This window comes from Danio rerio, chromosome 9, assembly GCF_049306965.1.
Source record: "Danio rerio strain Tuebingen ecotype United States chromosome 9, GRCz12tu, whole genome shotgun sequence".
Classification (NCBI taxonomy): Eukaryota; Metazoa; Chordata; class Actinopteri; order Cypriniformes; family Danionidae; genus Danio; species Danio rerio.
The window spans coordinates 2,930,030-2,947,500 of NC_133184.1; the positions used below are offsets into that span (position 1 = coordinate 2,930,030).

General features: G+C 38.5%; 1 protein-coding gene across 1 annotated transcript in view; it reads right to left on the reverse strand.

Moving 5' to 3' along the window:
* Positions 1-17,471, reverse strand: part of map3k20a (mitogen-activated protein kinase kinase kinase 20a) — a 49,359-nt gene that overhangs the window by 19,047 nt on the left and 12,841 nt on the right. The window contains exons 4-11 of the mRNA NM_001327940.1: positions 13,625-13,726; positions 11,452-11,517; positions 11,328-11,356; positions 11,100-11,237; positions 7,869-7,955; positions 7,496-7,570; positions 4,544-4,650; positions 1,048-1,183 (exon numbers count right to left, since the gene is read on the reverse strand). Of these exons, the coding sequence (NP_001314869.1) occupies positions 1,048-1,183; positions 4,544-4,650; positions 7,496-7,570; positions 7,869-7,955; positions 11,100-11,237; positions 11,328-11,356; positions 11,452-11,517; positions 13,625-13,726 (740 nt within the window). The remainder of the gene's footprint in view (positions 1-1,047; positions 1,184-4,543; positions 4,651-7,495; positions 7,571-7,868; positions 7,956-11,099; positions 11,238-11,327; positions 11,357-11,451; positions 11,518-13,624; positions 13,727-17,471) is intronic.

Sequence of the window (17,471 nt, forward strand, 5' to 3'; positions counted from 1 at the left end):
TCATCAACATGATTTCAACCACAACTCCCATGATTCCACACTTGGTTACACTGTCATTTAGAGCTGCACAATTAATCGTAAAAAGATCGCGATCTCGATTCGACCCCCTATACCATGTTAATCCAGCATTTCTACGATTCTGTCAATTATATTTTCAAGTTCAGGAGAGAAGCAAAAGTGGCTATACAGGTCTTCACATTGTTCTACATCCGTTGTTCAGCAACCCGGACACCTCCAAATGATGTTGAAAGAGTCACATACTGTATTTATAAGATATAATTCACCCCAAAAATGTCATTTCTGTCTTCATGTAATGATCTATTTGCGACCGCAAAATCAAACGTGACGTGAGCTGACCCGTCAGCTGTTACGACAGGGTGGGTGCGCGCCTCTGAATGAAGTCTACTTAAGTGAACAGACCCTGCATTGGCTGTGAATAACAGGTAATAAAGTTGTAAATAACATTCAGTTTGTGGCACAGAGCGATTGTTTGGGAGCCGTGCGGGAAGTGAACCGCTCTTAGCAGTGAAAATAAAACCGAAAGCGCACACAGTGTTGCCAGATGTAGCTGACTGATTCCAGCCCAAAAAGTATCCAAAACCCGCCGAAATGCAAAAATACCCACCCAGTCTTCTGTATTCACGAAAATCACGTCAGTGACAGATTTTATACAGAACATTACAGATTGTAAGCATATCTCAAACACAATAATTCAACATCAGACTTATCATCAGCATTAATGACCAGGACAAATCTAAAGTCTGTTCAAGTCCACCACTCCAAGTCTTTACAAAATTGAGCATTTTAACAGACAGTACAGCTACACAAAGCCTATTGCTGTTGTTTGAGAATAACAATAATAATAGCCCACTCATACTAACCTTTATTTGACATCTACAGAATCGTGATCTCTACTTTAGGCAAAAAATAAAAATAAATCACGATTCTCCTTTTAGCCAGAATCGTGCAGTTCTACTGTCATTAAAATACACTTTTATTTGTTGTGAATACACGCCCTTTAGTGGCCAGAATGACATAATGACTCACCGGTGTGTTTGACTGCTCGATCAGTTTCCTCTCCCACATCTTCAAGCGTCTCTCTCGCTCCTTCAGCGCTTGTTCTTTGGTGCTCAGATCTCTTTCCAAACGCTTCAGACGCTCCAGAGTCGCCTCGATCTCACACCTGTATATGTAACACACCACATATTCATCAACATCAGCATTGCCATCCCAATATTTATACACACCAACTATAAACATACCAATACCAATGGTATATTAATATTGGTAAGTTTGTTGTTGGTATGTATGGAGTGATTTTTTGCACAACTCCAAATCAGAAAAAGTTGAGACAGTATGGAAAACACAAATAAAAAAAAAGGAAAGAAGTGATTTCCAAATTGACTTTGACTTGTATTTCATTGCACACAGTATGAACACAAATTATTTCATGTTTTGTCCGGTCATCTTCACTTCAGTTGTAAATATACATTCTGTCCTGTCATTCAGATCTGCAACACACTCCAAAAAAGCTGGAACAGGAGCAGTTTAGGGCAGTAATCAGGTAAATCAGGCAAAAGCAGCAGCATCCAAGAAAGGTCTGTTCTTTTAGGAGCAAAGATGGACTGAGAATCGCCAGTTAGCCAACAAATACGTGAGAAAATTATTAAAATGTTTAAAAACAATATTTCTCAAAGAAAGAGAGGAAAACATGTGGATATTTCACCTTTAACAGTGCAGAACATCATTAAAGATTCAAGGAATCTGGAGGAATCACAGTTTGTAAAGGACAAGGGTGCAAACCTAAGCTGAACACCTGAGGCTCAAGCTTCACCTACCAGTTCAGATCATATTTTAGCCCCTCCCACAACATGTGGCTCTCTTGAGTTATCTCTTACTGTCATTTATATATGAAGAGTTTTAAACCCCGCCCACCAGCACTACCCCAGATTAGCCCCGCCCCCATCTCGCGACTCTCTTTATTCTACCGTCATTTATATATTGGGGCTCAAGCTCCGCCCATCAATGCCAACCCTACTTTAGCCCCTCCCCCAGCTTTCTTCAGTCTGCCATCATTTATTTATGGAGTTTCAAACCCCGCCCACCAGCACTACCCCTGATTAGCCCCTCCCCCATCTCGCGACTCTCTTTATTCTACCATCATTTATATATTAGGGCTTAAGCTCCGCCCATCAATGCCAACCCTACTTTACCCCTCACCAACTCAGATTATAAGCAGTGTTGCCAGATTGGCCAGTTTAATTGTGCGGCTAAAAAATGACTTCAAATTTTTAACATTTGGCTCAGTTTGGCAAAATTTGAGACGTGCACTTTATAGGTGCGTGCAACTGCTCCATTCAGTTAGAAATGACATTACTAAACACATTAATTCTGCACAGTATTGTAGCGTAGTGAATGATTGATTGAGTTCTGTGACTTTGTTGTCGGTCGCTAGCAATGGTGTGTAAATCGTGACGGTTAGCAACGTCTCAATTCTGACTGAAATAAAATTACTAATCAAATATTTATGCCGTTTTTTGTGTGTTTGAGCAGGTTATGGAAAGTTTTGGGATGGAAACGATCAAGTTTATTTGGCAACGCTGGTTGAAAATGTGCTCTTGGTTTGCCCTTTTGGATGCGTCACATTTCTTTTCTTCATTGAGTGTTTATGTTCAGCTGGAGGGACAAACAGGAGCCTCGTGTCTCTGGCTCACTTCCAGACACTCTTAATATAGAATCAAACAGACAGAACTTTCTAGACCACCAGAATACAATGTGTGTAAGAAAATACACTGACTGCTCTATTAGAAAAGAAATCAAGTAGTATATTGTGCACAGTGTTGGGCACAAATTAACAGTATTTAAAGTACTTTTGTGCTGAAAAAGTGATGTAAGGGTATACTTTTGGTACTTTTTAGGTCATTTAATAACAGTTACTCATATTATGCTTGCCTAAATACTGTAAACGAATTCAACAGCTCTGTGTTTATCAAATCAGAGATGCAGAGCAATTGTGTTTGTTTGTTGTGCAAATATAACTTGCAGAATAATTCTATTTTTCAATTAAAGAGGACTACAGAAAGAAACTACAGACTATCAGAAACACAAATTTAATATACGCACTTATAAAAAGCAAATCTGAATGATGTGACACTGAAAATAAAGAAAAATAATAAATCACATTTTAAAATATATTAATTTATTTTAATATATATTCTATTATATATATATCAATATTTTAATACAACAATCATATTTTAATTATACAATAATAATAATAATAATAATAATAATAATAATAATAATAATAATAATTCCTTACATTTATATAGCGCTTTACACATTTTTGGGGGGGGATCTCCTCATCCACCACCAGTGTGCAGCATCCACCTGGATGACACGACAGCAGACATATTGCGCCTGACCGCACACCAGCTGATTGGTGGAGAGGAGGGAGAGATAAAGCCAATCATGACATGGGGATCGTTAGGAGACCATGATGGACAAATTTGGCCAGGATGCCAAGGTTAAACCGCCTTTATCGAAGGACATCCTGGGATTTATAACGACCACAGAGAGTCAGGACCTCAGTTTAACTTCTTAAGCAAAAGTTGGTGCTCACCAAGCAGTATAAAGTCCCCATCAATATACTGGGGTGTCAGGACCCATACAGACCGCAGGTTTGAGAGAGCGCAGTCCTGCTAAGCTTCAGTGGACGACCATGTGAGAGTTGCAGAGAGTAAATAAATAAGAACTAGAATTAATAATAATGCAAATCAGAATGAGTTTATTTTAAAATATAACTTTTTCCAGTCATTTTGATCATATAAACAATTAAATAAATCGACAAAAAGTAAAATTGTATTTGTAATGATGAAATAATAATAAAAAGGACCATTATTTTAAAGGCTCTGGGACATGGCCATGGTCATGTGATCTAATATGGTAATGATGCTGAAAATGAAATATACTTTAAAATTTACTGACTTGTTTTCAATTATTTGACAATATGACTTTTTTCAGTATTTAAACAATATAAACAATTTAATTAAACAACAAAAACATTAAATAAATAAAAAAAAAACATAGAAAAACCAGTATTGTATTATTCATTCATTTTCCTTCGGCTGAGTCGCTTTATTAATCGCTGAGTCGCTTTATTTCGGCTGAGTTGCTTTATTAATCTGGGGTCGCCACAGTGGAATGAACCACCAATTTATCCAGCATACGTTTTATGCAGCGAATGCCCTTCCAGCTGCAACCCAGAGCTGGGAAACATCCATTCGCACTCAATCCTTAAGGCAATTTAGTTTATTCCATTCACCAATAGTGCATGTTTTTGGACTGTGGGGGAAGCTGGAGAAACCCACGCCAACAAGGGGGGAACATGCAAACTCCACACAGAAATGCCATCTGACCCAGCCAGGACTCAAACCAGCGACCTTCTTGCTGTGAGGTGACAGTGGTACCCACTAAGCCACCATGTCGCCAGTATTGAAATAGAAAAAAGTAAATCAGCAGGCCCACTACATAAATACAGTACCTCCACTCGGCTTTATTCTGCAGGAAAGTGTTGCACTTGTCAGGCAGCTGAGTGTCGCTCCACATGGACTCCAGTGTGGACAGGATGTGTTTAAACAGCGGCCGCTCCTGAAACACAATCACATCTTCATCAAAACATCAGCATCTCCAGAAGAGACACGTCACATCACTGTCTGACACAATAAACTCTTAGAAAACGCTATGAGAATGTACAGTACACACAGAGGACTGGCTCATCCATCCACATGGTTAATAAGCTATAGATCACAAACAGCTGTGGCCCGGAAGTTAACGAGAATAATTTATACTCCTTATTAAATTTCCCATTAACTGTATTTTATTAGGGCGCAGTAAGTAGTGCTGTGGCCTCACAGCAAGAAGGTCGCTGGGTCGAGCCTCGGCTCAGTTAGCGTTTCTGTGTGGAGTTTGCATGTTCTCTGTGTGTTTCCTCCGGTTGCTCTGGTTTCCCCCACAGTCCAAAAACATGTGGTACAGGTGAATTGGGTAGGCTAAATTGTCCGTAGTGTGTGAATGTGTGTGTAAATGTTTCCCAGAGATGGGTTGTGGCTGGAAGGGCATCCGTTGCGTAAAAATGTGCTGGATAAGTTGGCGGTTCATTCCGCTGGGGCGACCCTGGATTTATAAAGAGACTAAGCCGACAAGAAAATGAATGAATGAATGAATGTATTTTATTAACATCCACCCCAACCCTAAACCCAATCGTCACTGTAATACAGATCTGTAATACACTGAAAAACAGATCTGGATGTGGAGTCTTCTCTATTAGTATAGCTGATTAACCATGTGGATGGATGATAACAACCTTCTGAGCCTACTAGCAGGCGCAGGAGGCCCCTGCTGGCCAATATCTATCAGCTAACAACCACTGATAACAACCATTCAATCGGGTGATAACATTTGAAGCAGGTGTTTTTTTTTTAAACATTAATAAGTACACTGAAAAAATTTATTCAGAGATGATTCCTTGGATTTACTCAATTTTTTTTACATTAAGTGGTTGTAAATAATTTATTTGTGTTGAATTTAAACAAACAAATTAAGTTGAACATTATTAAACAGCTCTGCATGCAACTCTTTTTTCAGTGTCAATACTGTTGTGTTTGGTGTTTAGTAACGCCATTTCTAACTGAATGGAGCAGTTGCACGTACCTATAAGTATAAGTCATTTTTTAGCCGCACAATTAAACTGGCCAATCTGGCAACACTGCTTATAATCTGAGTTGGTGAGGGGTAAAGTAGGGTTGGCATTGATGGTAACAAGTTTTTCCACTTCCACAAGTAGCCTTCAATACTGCAGTTACTAGTCTGAAATACACTGAAACTTTACACGGGGCTTCAGCGTCAACGCTTGACAGAGGGCGTGTCTGAAGTTGGAGCTGAAACGATCGTCATAGAAGCGTCAGCCACTGAAATTCAGTCAGCAATAGGCCACTGTCTGAGCTGGTGTATTTGCATACAGCAATCTGATTGGCTGACGCTTCCGTCGGCGCTTGAAAAGTTGAGCTAGTCCCAACTTCTGCAGTGAGGAACGCTTCTGAAGCGGCGCCGACGGATCCACAATGCAGTTCGGCAACGCCTGACGTCACCCATTCAAAGTGAATGGGAAGCGTTGACGCTGACGCCCCGTGTGAATAGGGCGTTAGGGAACTATTTAGATTCTTCTGTGCATGGTTTGCATGGTGTGCATGAATAAGACTGGAAAATGCTCAATTCACTTTCATATTTTGATCCAGTGTACTTGCATGGTGAGTCCTCAGGAAATGTCCACTTCATACAAAGTAAGGTAAAATGACCACAAAGTAAGGCACATGACAAAGTAAAAACTTTTTTAGACCAGGCTGACAAACTAGCTTTTCTAAGATTTGAAGCACACCACAAGTGCACATTCGGTAATATAAAGCGCACTTCTTTTTTCAGAGGCTTGAAGCAGTTCATGCATGCAATAGTGACACATTAACAGCTTTTTCAACTGGTAAGCTGTCATGAAGCACAATACACTGTAGAAAAAGTCCGTAGGAAACTTTTTTAGAGATTTAAAAACAGCCACGAGTGTTTCTGAGTGTTATGCTACAGTTCTCTGAGTGCCTGCAAATGTGTATTGATTAAGAATGAGTGTGATGTTTCCATAAAAAAACAAACAAGCCGTGAAATGAGGCGGATGAAGTGAACTTTGCCTAGATGAATTAAAGATGTCAGGATAAGAGTCATATATTAATGAAGAGAGCTGTTATTATTATCCTGACCAAACAGCATGTCTTATCTCTTACTCATGCAGTAGTGCTTTTTCACTATAAGGCAGAGTAAATCTAGCTAAGCACTGTATAATTACTGTATTAGTATATGTAACATATGTAATTATCTGAGATTTATTATATGTTTGCTATGCAATATACACACACTGGCCACTTTATTAGGTACACCTTTCTAGTAACATGTTGGACCCACCTTTGCCTTCAGTACTGCCTTAATCCTTTGTGGCAGAGATTCAACAAGCTACTGGAAATATTCCTAAAAGATTTTAGTCTATATTGACATGATGGCATCATGCAGACACACTTAATGGAGCTTGTGACGTTGGTGTGAGGGGTAGGGTTAGGTGTGCACATTAAAAGCATTGCACGCAGCTCACCTTGCAACTGGACTTGGTCTTCATCTACACCCCTCTCCATGCACTTACTTTAATAACTACAATGAATTTTGCATAGTTACACGTAATTAAGCCTACATTTCTAACCCAAACCATAAAATGAGCACATGTAATTAATTAACATTATCCAGTAGCTAAATGAAGTTACACTGTAACTATGTCACCTGAAAAAAAGTTGAAAAGCACCCTTAAAAAGAGTTTGAGCTCAGCTTAGTCTGTGGTCACCATCTGTGCCATGACCTATATTACAGATGAAGGGAAACAGGTTAACATTTCTCTTCTTACTTTTGGTTCAGTCGCCCAGCAGCTTCTCATCAAACAGGCGAAACTTGCTGGGCAGCTGCTGGGGATCGTCAACCTCTGCAAAAACACACACACAAATACACATACATTACTTATAAATGTTTTTTGCTTCTTGTTTGTTCCGTTATATGTATACATATTCACATTTTTTATTGTTTACTTTATTTTCCACATGTCATTCTGTATTCTTGTGTTTATATAGTTGAAATCTAAAGTATACTGAGCTCCTGAAAAAACCCCACAAAAGATTCTTTGCGTGTTTGCGCGCACTTGGCGAATAAAGCTCATTCTGATTCTAAACACACATGTCAAAAACCCCACAAAAAGCTTAGTTTAGCAAAAATAACACTGTCACCTCATGTTTCTCCACCACCAGCCAGGCCACCTGAAGCCCCTCCAGACCTTTGAAGGGAATCTCCTGAGTCAGCATCTCCCACAGGACCTGAAGGAGACACACACACTTATTCAACACATTCTCATCATTAATATGATCCCTCGTCTACATTTCTAGAGATCAAGAAATATGTACCCGGAGCTATGTCTGCTTGCAGTTTTTGTTTTCGCGAATCCACCAGAAGGCGCTGTTTACACTTTTTGATGATCTCAAATAGGGCTGGGTGATATGGCAAAAATGCAATCTCCATAATAATTACGGGATACATTTCAATAAAAGTTGTTAATTCTTCCAGATTTAAAAGAGTATCCCAACAATGACCATAGCCACAAAAATGAACGGGTCCATTAAATGATGGCCAAAAATTTAGTACATCTCTAATATCAACACACTGTTAGATTACCATTGTTGCACATTTCTGCTGTGTGATTGGCACTTAGATCAATATAGAGTAAACAAGTCTAGAGCTTATTGTTATTGACAATAATTTTATTGCAATTCAATATAATATCGTTTATCGGCCCAGATCTAATCTCCAATTTCTCTCGAGAGTGCCATTTGTGCATCCTCTTCTCACGTAAAATCCACCAGAGGGCGCAGTAACACATGCTCCGGCCAATCAGCTTTCTGTTGACTGACCCACCCCTCTCCCTAAACCCAACCGATAGTGATTTCAAAAGTAGAAAAAGCAAAGCCGTCACGGCTGTGCGATTTTACCACGCTTTCAGTCTGTTATTTATTTTTTGCTTTTGTTTCACCTGGTTTCTGGAACCGTTCTTCGCTGAACTCGAACTTCGTCAACATGATGCACTCATCCCAAGTCCACTGGCATACATGGTGAGCTACTGAGCAAACTGGTAACACCAGAAAAGCTGCCCATATGGAGATAAGTGTAACCCCACCGGTCCTACGCCACCCAACCCTCTCTGAGCTGGTATCGAACCGGCGACCTTCCGCATGGGAGTCGCCTGCTCTACCAAGGAGGCTAAAGACCATGGCCTCTAGCGTTAGTTGCTAGAGCACCATTAGAGGTCAGAGGAGTGAGGTTTACCTGCACAGCACTTACTAGCTGGCCTCTGTTTAGCGATTATACATAGTGTGAAATAGAACAGAAGTTGTCTGTGGCATCATACCACCCCGTAGCGTTTGTTTTACAGCCAAAATGCAGCCAGATGTACCTCCGGGTACTTATTTCACAGTCTCCGGACATATAGACAGGGGTATGTATACACAATAGCTGCGTTTCCACTGTCGCCCCTAAAGCGAGCGAGCCAGAGCGAGACAGGGCTAGTCACATTTCCATAGTCACTACCGGGGCCAGATCGGGCCAAAGTGAGGCTTTCTCGAGACAAGCGGCCGGCCATTTTCGGCCCGCCTAATACCTTGGGCCAAAGCAAGCCCGCTAAGTCTTCGGGGTGAAGTGAAATCAGAGTTTGCAGGATGCTGTGCCGACATTACACTAGTTTTCTCATCACGCATGAGTACATGTGCCAGAAAATAAATAAACAAGTTAAAGAAAAAACATAGCTACTGGTCACTTTAAGATATTCTATAAAACACCTTATAGGCTAGAAGTCTTTTGCTTAAGATCGCCCTTATGTTTCCCTTTTAAATTTAAAGGTGTTTCATAAAGCAATAATTAAAGTAATTTTTATTATTATTACATGATTTGGGCATCACTGCTCAACCTCCTATTGGCCAGGCCCGATAAAAGCCCTGGCTTGCACTGGCCCGACAGTAGAAATGTGGCTAATGAGCCTGTGTTGCACTTATTATATACAGCTCTATGATAATAGTAGCCAACACTACAAGTGCATCAACCAGCTGACTAGCCAAATCTATTAAAGTCAAATGTATAAGTTTTATATTATTTTATATTTAGTTTAGGTTTGGACTGGTGGGTAACACTTTATAATAACTACACACTATAAATCATCTATTAAGCATTAGCAAATAGTGATTTCATTATTAGTTAAGCATTAACTCTACATTAATAAGTGTCAGTAAGCAGTTTATAACTGCTGCTACAAATGCTGTACTCTTGACTTACAAACACATTTATAATGTGCTTAATAATTGTACTTTCATACTTTGTTAATGATTAATTTTCATTACTAAATGAAGTATTGCATTATTTATAAACCAGTTGTATCGAAGAGTAGTTGAGGGTTTTTAGAATAATTCAAAATGAGTTAGTAAATTATTAATAAACTATTGAAATCAACGTTTATATGTCTTATTATTCAGGCATATATTAATAGTTAACTAATATCTTAATAAATGCTTTATTAACTCAACTTCATGCAGTTTTGTGACCTAATCTAAAGTGTGGATTATTTATGCTTTATAAATCCCTTATAAATGACTATTAAAGGCTCCGAATCAACTGAACAATAATCTTTTCTAGAAAGTAAAATTACTATAAAGTTTAAACATTGCTGAACAACAGGAGTGTCAAAATACAACCACAATATAATAATAATTTAAAAATATAATAAGATGCAATGTTTAAACTCTACAGTGCTTTTATTTTAGATCAGGTTGCAAAGATTTATTTTTCATTTGAAGTACAGTTTCATTTGTGTATCTTTAAATGAAGAGAAATGAATAATGTCATTTTTCCTGTTTAGAAATTAACTGAGCCTTTATTTGTCATTTATAAGGGATTTATAAAGCATGAATAGTCCTCACTTTAGATTAGGTCACAAAACTAGATGAAGTTGAGTTAACAAAGAATTTATTAACATAGATAGTAACCATTAATATATGCCTGAATAATAAAACATATAAGCGTTGATTTCAATAGTTTATTAATCATTTACAAACTCATTTTGAATTATCCTAAAATCCCTCAACTACTCTTGAATACAACTGGTTTATAAATAATGCAATACTTAATATAGTAATGAAAAATAAATCATTAACTAAGTATGAAAGTACACTCATTAAACACATTATATAGGTGTTTATAAGTCAAGAATAGAGAATTTGTAGCTGCAGTTATAAACTGCTTACTAACGTTTATTAATGTAGAGTTAATGCTTAACTGATAATGAATTCACTATTTGCTAATGCTTAATAGATGATTTATAGTGTGTAGTTATTATAAAGTGTTACCGAATATTTATATGTGTCCTATGGTCAGATGTGAATATGAAAACCATAAAAAATAAATAGACCGAGAGTTCTCACCACGCCGTAGGAGAAGGTGTCGCAGGTCTCAGACACCGGGAGGCTCTGAATGACCTCAGGGGCCATCCAGGGAAACGTGCCCACCAGAGACATGTGTGTGGTGTGTGAATGAAACTTGGACGCCCCGAAATCACAGATCTGAGGGAACAGAGAATCAGGTGAGTCAGCAGACGAACACTGAAGGAGGACTTTTTTATTAAACACTAATGTAATACAGTCAGTGCGTACCTTGAGTACTGAATCTGAGCTTAACACAACTGGAATGAAACACAGTATGGTCAAGTCAAAGCAACACAATTCAAACACTCACACAAAAAGCTTTTATTCTGTACAATACTTTAAAGTTACAAACCATTTCGGGACTTGAGGTCTCTGTGAATGACTTTAACCGGGGCCTCAGAGTGCAGATAATGCATGCCTAGAAGACAGTGACTGTTTATAAATGGTGTTTATCAGACTGAAAGTGCTTAAAGAGCTCATATCAATGTTTCCCTTTTACTCTGTTGTGTAATGTGTCTGTTTGCATGTTTAAAGGGACAGTTCACCCCAAAAAACTGAAAGATTTCCTCAGGATTTACTCACACTAAGTGGTTTGAAAATTTTATGAGTGTTGAACACAAAAGAAGATATTCTGAAGAATGTTGGAAACCAGCAGGCAATGACATCCTTAAGCTAGACAGACACTGTGTGATTTTGGGTAATATTTTGAGCCATGTGGCGGGCCGAATTTCATGCATCGTTTCTCGTTTAAACGTAGCACAGTGTGAAAACGTGCTTGCCCCCTAAACCTTTATAACTGGTCACCCTTAGCAATAACAAATGCAATCAAGTGTTTTCGATAACTTCCAATACGTCTGTTACAGCGCTGTGGAGGAATTCTTCCCACTCATCTTTGCAGAATTGTTGTAATTCGGCCACACTGGAGGGTTTTTCGACCATGAACCGCCTTTTTACCTCTTAATTGGATTTAGGTCAGGACTTTGACTAGGCCACTCCAAAGTCTTCTTTTTTCCCAGCTATTCAGAAGTGGACATAACCTCGTGTGAAAAAGCATTTGCCCCCTAAACCTAACAAGTGGTTAGACCATCCTTAGCAGCAACAACTCCAATCAAGCATTTTCAATGACTTGCAATGAATTTTGGCTCACTCATCTTTGCAGAATTATTGTAATCAAGCCACATTGGAAGGTTTTCAAGCATGAACCACTTTTGTAAGGTCATGCCACAGCATCTCACTTTGATTCAGGTCAGGACTATAACTAGGCCACTCCAAAGTCTTCATTTGGTTTGTTTTTTCAACTATTTAGAAGTGACTTGCTGGTGTGCTATGAATCATTGTCCTGCTGCAGAATCCAAGTTTGCTTCAGCTTGAGGTCACTAACAGATGGCCGGACATTCAGGATACTGGATTTGTGCATTTATAAATACCGTTGAATTTACGAATTGGATTTGTGTATTTTTAAACTGTGTTTTGAGTTTACGTATCTGATTTTCGTATTTTTGACACTGGTGTATTTAACAAATGCTCAGCTGTAGTTTCTGAGCATTAGTTTCTGACGGTAGTTTCTGACAAGTGTTGAGCACTGACAAACACAACTCTGCACATGAAGGATGATGATCTGATTCTAAACACCGGTGAACTGAAGCCGAGTTTTGACAACTGGAATCAAACGAAACAAGCACTAATTAAAGGGGGCTTTCAGACAATTTGTAGGCACAGCTACATCATTCAATTGCCATTCTGACCAGTCCAGAATGTTTTTTTTGTATATATATTTTGAGAGGAGAATAATTTACATACAGTTGAAGTCAGAGTTATTAGCCCCCATTAAGTTTTTTTTTTATATATATATTTTTCAAATGATGTTTAATAGAGCAAGGTAATTTTTAGTCTTATATTATTTTTTCTTCTGGATAAAGTCTTATTTATTTTTATTTCGGGACGAATAAAAACAGTTTTTAATTATTTTAAAACCATTTTAAGGTCAAAATTATTAAGCTATATATATTTTTTCAATAGTCTCCAGACCAAACTATTATTATAAAATAACTTGCCTAATTCCCCTAACCTGCCTAGGTAACCTAATTAACCTAGTTAAGCCATTAAATGTCACTTTAAGCTGTATAGAAGTGTCTTGAAGAATATATAGTCAAATATTATTTACTGTCATCATGACAAAGATAAAATAAATCAGTTGAAATGAGTTATTAAAACTATTATGTTTAGAAATGTGTTGAAAAAAAAAGGGTCTCTGTTAAACAGAAACTTGGGGGAAAAATAAACAGGGGGGCTAATAACTCAGGGGAGCTAATCATTCTGACATCAACTGTATATGGTTTCAACAATCAGATGCATGTGGACCTGTCTAGTTTAGTCTCAGACCACCTCCAGAAGTGATTTCTATCCATCCTAAATGTATTTCTGAGGGAATTTACACTTGCCATTTTTCTTTTATAAAATTATCAGATAGTCTGATGTTTCATTTCGCATTTTCTGTTCAGTTGATGGAGTAGTGTGTGTGCTACCTTTAGCGATGTCCATGGCCCAGGTCATGATCTGCTGCATACTGATGTCCTCGCTGTCGTCGCTGGACAGATAGTCAAACAGAGACCCGCCACTGGCATACTCTACGATAAAACACACACAAGAACAAATTAGCATGCTAAAATTTCACATATCACTGCTGTGGGATGTAATGGTCAAGTATTAGATGTGCTTTCATAAGTCAGACCCCCTAGATTTGTTGTGAAGCTTCTCTATTGATACTTTGGCGGTGTGCTTTGGGTCATTGTCCTGCTGGAAGATGAACCGTCAACCCAGTCTGAGGTCAGGAGCACTCTGAAGCAGGTCTTCATCCAGGATGTCTCTGTACATCGCTGCATTCATCTTTCCCTCTATCTTGCCTAGTCTTCCAGTTCCTGCTGCTGAAACACATCCCCACAGCATAATGCCAACACCACCATGCTTCACTGTAGGGATGCAATTAGCCTGGTGATGGGCGCAGCCTGGTTTTCTCCAAATGTAACGCCTGGCATTCACTCCAAACAGTTCAATTTTAGTCTCATCAGACCAGAGAGTTTAGCTTCTGATGGTCTGAGAGTCCTTCACATGCCTTTTGGCAAACTCCAAGCGGGGAGTGTCTTCCGTCAGGCCACTCTACCATACAGATGCCTGATTGGTGGATTGCTGCACAGATGGTTGTCCTTCTGTAAGGTTCTCCTCTCTCCACAGAATAACGCTGGAGTTCAGACAGAGTGACCATCGGGTTATTGATCACCTCCCTGACTAAGATCCTTCTCCCCCAATTACTCAGCTTAGATGGCCAGCCAGCTCTAGTAAGAGTCCTGGTGGTTAAACATCTTCCACTTACGGATGATGGAGGCCGCTGTGCTCATTGGAACTTTTAGAGCAGCAGAAATGTTTCTGTAAGCTTCCCCAGCCTTGTACCTCCAGACAATCCTGTCTCTGAGGTCTACAGACATTTCCTTTGTCTTCATGCTTGGTTTGTGCTTTGACATGCACTGTCAACCCTGGGCCCTCATATAGACAGGTGTAAGCCTTTTCAAATCATGTCCAATCAGCTGAATTGAGCACAGGTGGACTCCAATGAAGCTGCTGAAACATCTAATGAATGATCCATGGAAACAGAATGTAGCTGAGCTCAATTTAGAGCTTCACGCCAAAAGCTCTGAATACTGATGTACATGTGATTTATCAGCTTTTTATAAATTTGCAACAATTTCTAAAACTCTTTTTTTACATTGTCATTATGGGGATTGTATGTAGAATTTTGAGAAAATAAATTAATTTAATCCATTTTAGAATAAGGCTGTAACGTTAAAAAATGTGGAAAAAGTGAAGCGCTATTAACACTTTCCTTATGCACTGTTATAATAATAACAATAATAATAATAATAATATTACTGTTTAGCATTGGATTGGGTCACCGCATGCACACATCATATAATGCTCAGATTATCAGCTCCAAACACACAAGGGAAATTAATAACGTAAGCTGACAGAGGTGATCTGGTCATAAACACCACTTTCAGCCGCTCGCATCAAGTTTACTTTTCATAAAGCAGGAGTGGAGTGTCTCTCAGCAAACATTCTTTATACAGCCCTTTATGAGCTTTTACAATCACAGCACAGCTCAACACACGCTGCAGAGTCAGGAAGACGAGAAGAGATAACGAGCCATGTTTTCATCCAAACATGCATATTCAATTTATGCGCAAAACTGGAATACTGCATGAAACATTCGCGAATATAGCAGCGTTTCCATTCAATGAGTCCAAGAGAAAAAAATTGTTGAAATCATGCGACGACTTTTCTCTTTTCTAGATTGCCTTTGATAACACTATCGGTTGGGTTTAGGGAAGGGGGTGGGTGGTTCAGTTGGTCCGTCAGTCAGTCGACAGCAAGCTGGCCTGGTTTGCTGAAGTGTATAATGCGCCCTCTGGTGGATTTACGCAAGAAGAGGACACACTAGACACATTTGAGATCATCAAAAAGCGTACACAACGGCCTCTGGTGGATCATACATAACAGCACGGTGACAGCATTAAATACAGAGACTTAAAACTATTACTTTAACACGTTTGTGCCCAATAATGGGTTTTATTTCTGTATCGCGATCACGAACGAATCTTTTTAACCGGATCTTCTAAGTGAACCGGTTGAACTAGTTCACCAAATTGAATTGAATCATTTAAAACGATTCTCGTCTCCAGTAAGCACTTAACCACAAACTACTTACTTTATAACAAGCCTAATACCCCCCTCTGACTCTAAATAAACCAATATATACTCTCATTCAGTTATTAGAACAACAACATTACATTGAGAAGTGGTGAACCGTTAATACTGCGCATGCATGATTCAGTGAACCAAACATAAACAATACAGCCCTCAGCCTGCTGTGTGACTCAACTGAACCACTGAACGGAACTGGAACAACTGCAGCGCAGGTAAACCGAGGGCTTAAATGAGAGAATTTGGTGAAAAACGTAAGTTTATTTCATAACAGGCAATCGTGGTGGAATTTAAATAAGTGAAGCATGATTCAGTTGGGTTGCAAAACTTTACTGTAAACATTTTTCAGATCATTTTAATTGACTGATGCTGATTACATAATGTCCTAACATCCACGTTAAATATCTGGACTTCCCATCACCAGGCCCAGATTAATAATTTGGCCCCTGGGCACAATGTCTTGAAGGCCCCTTATAGCTGCACCCCATAGTTGAATTAAAAAGTAAATTTAATGTAATATTTGTTAAATACAATTTATTTATAATGTATTGCCCACATGTTCAAAATAAATGATATACACTACCTATATTTCTAGTCTACAAAGTTTTAACTTATTTTTAAAGCATTTAAAGCACACTTTGAAAGAAAATTCTGATACAACTAGGGGAAATGAATGGATTTTAATATACTTGTTCAAGTTCACTGAAGCAGTACTAAAATTTATATTTAAGGGTATTTTTAATGTATAACTTCTACAAACTTATAATGCACATGATTTGGATAACACCTCTCCAATCCAGTTCTAGGAATTTGAGTCCTCCATAAAACAAACACTTATTACCGATTCACACTTGTCTTGCTTGTGATGAAGAGTATGCAAAATCTAAGTGTGGACGAGCCCCTGGGCCTGTGCCCATAATGCCCATAGGTTAATCCGGCCCTGTCCATCACTACTGTGTGTCTAACTTAAGGATGGGTAGATGGTTGTGGTAGATAAAAGTGTTCATGTGTTCTCTGATTACATGTTTCAAAAAAATGTGTGGCTGAGGTTTTATCATACAATATTTATCCTGTTGATTTTGAATCTTGCACCTGACAAATATCCTCATTTAGGAAAAAAAAAAAAAAACTGAAACTAATAAAAACTAAACTAAAACTAAGACGTTTTTAAAATATAGAAACTAATAAAAACTAAGAAATCTGCCTCTATAACTTAATTAAAATGAACTGAATTTGAAAATAAAAAGTCAAAACGAAATTACAAATTTATTAATTAAAACTCCAAAACTATTATACCCTTGATAAAGACGCAGAAAATGCAACAATGTATCATTTATTGGTCCGAACCAAACGAATCGAACTACAGATGTGAAAGTACCCTTAGTCTATAGCAAGGCTTTATTAGTGTCGGAAAATGCCGGATACAGCAACTCAATTTACCAATGCCCCTCCTCAACCACCCTCCTCCACCGTCTGCTGTTCACTTTCACTTCCGCAACTCCCCAACCCTCTTCACTTTCGTCCATGACAACCAATTTAAACCTTGGTCTGGACCACCTTAAGATTTTTTGAATACCTTTTAAGGGCTTTATTTTTCTTTATACTGATTTACCATCT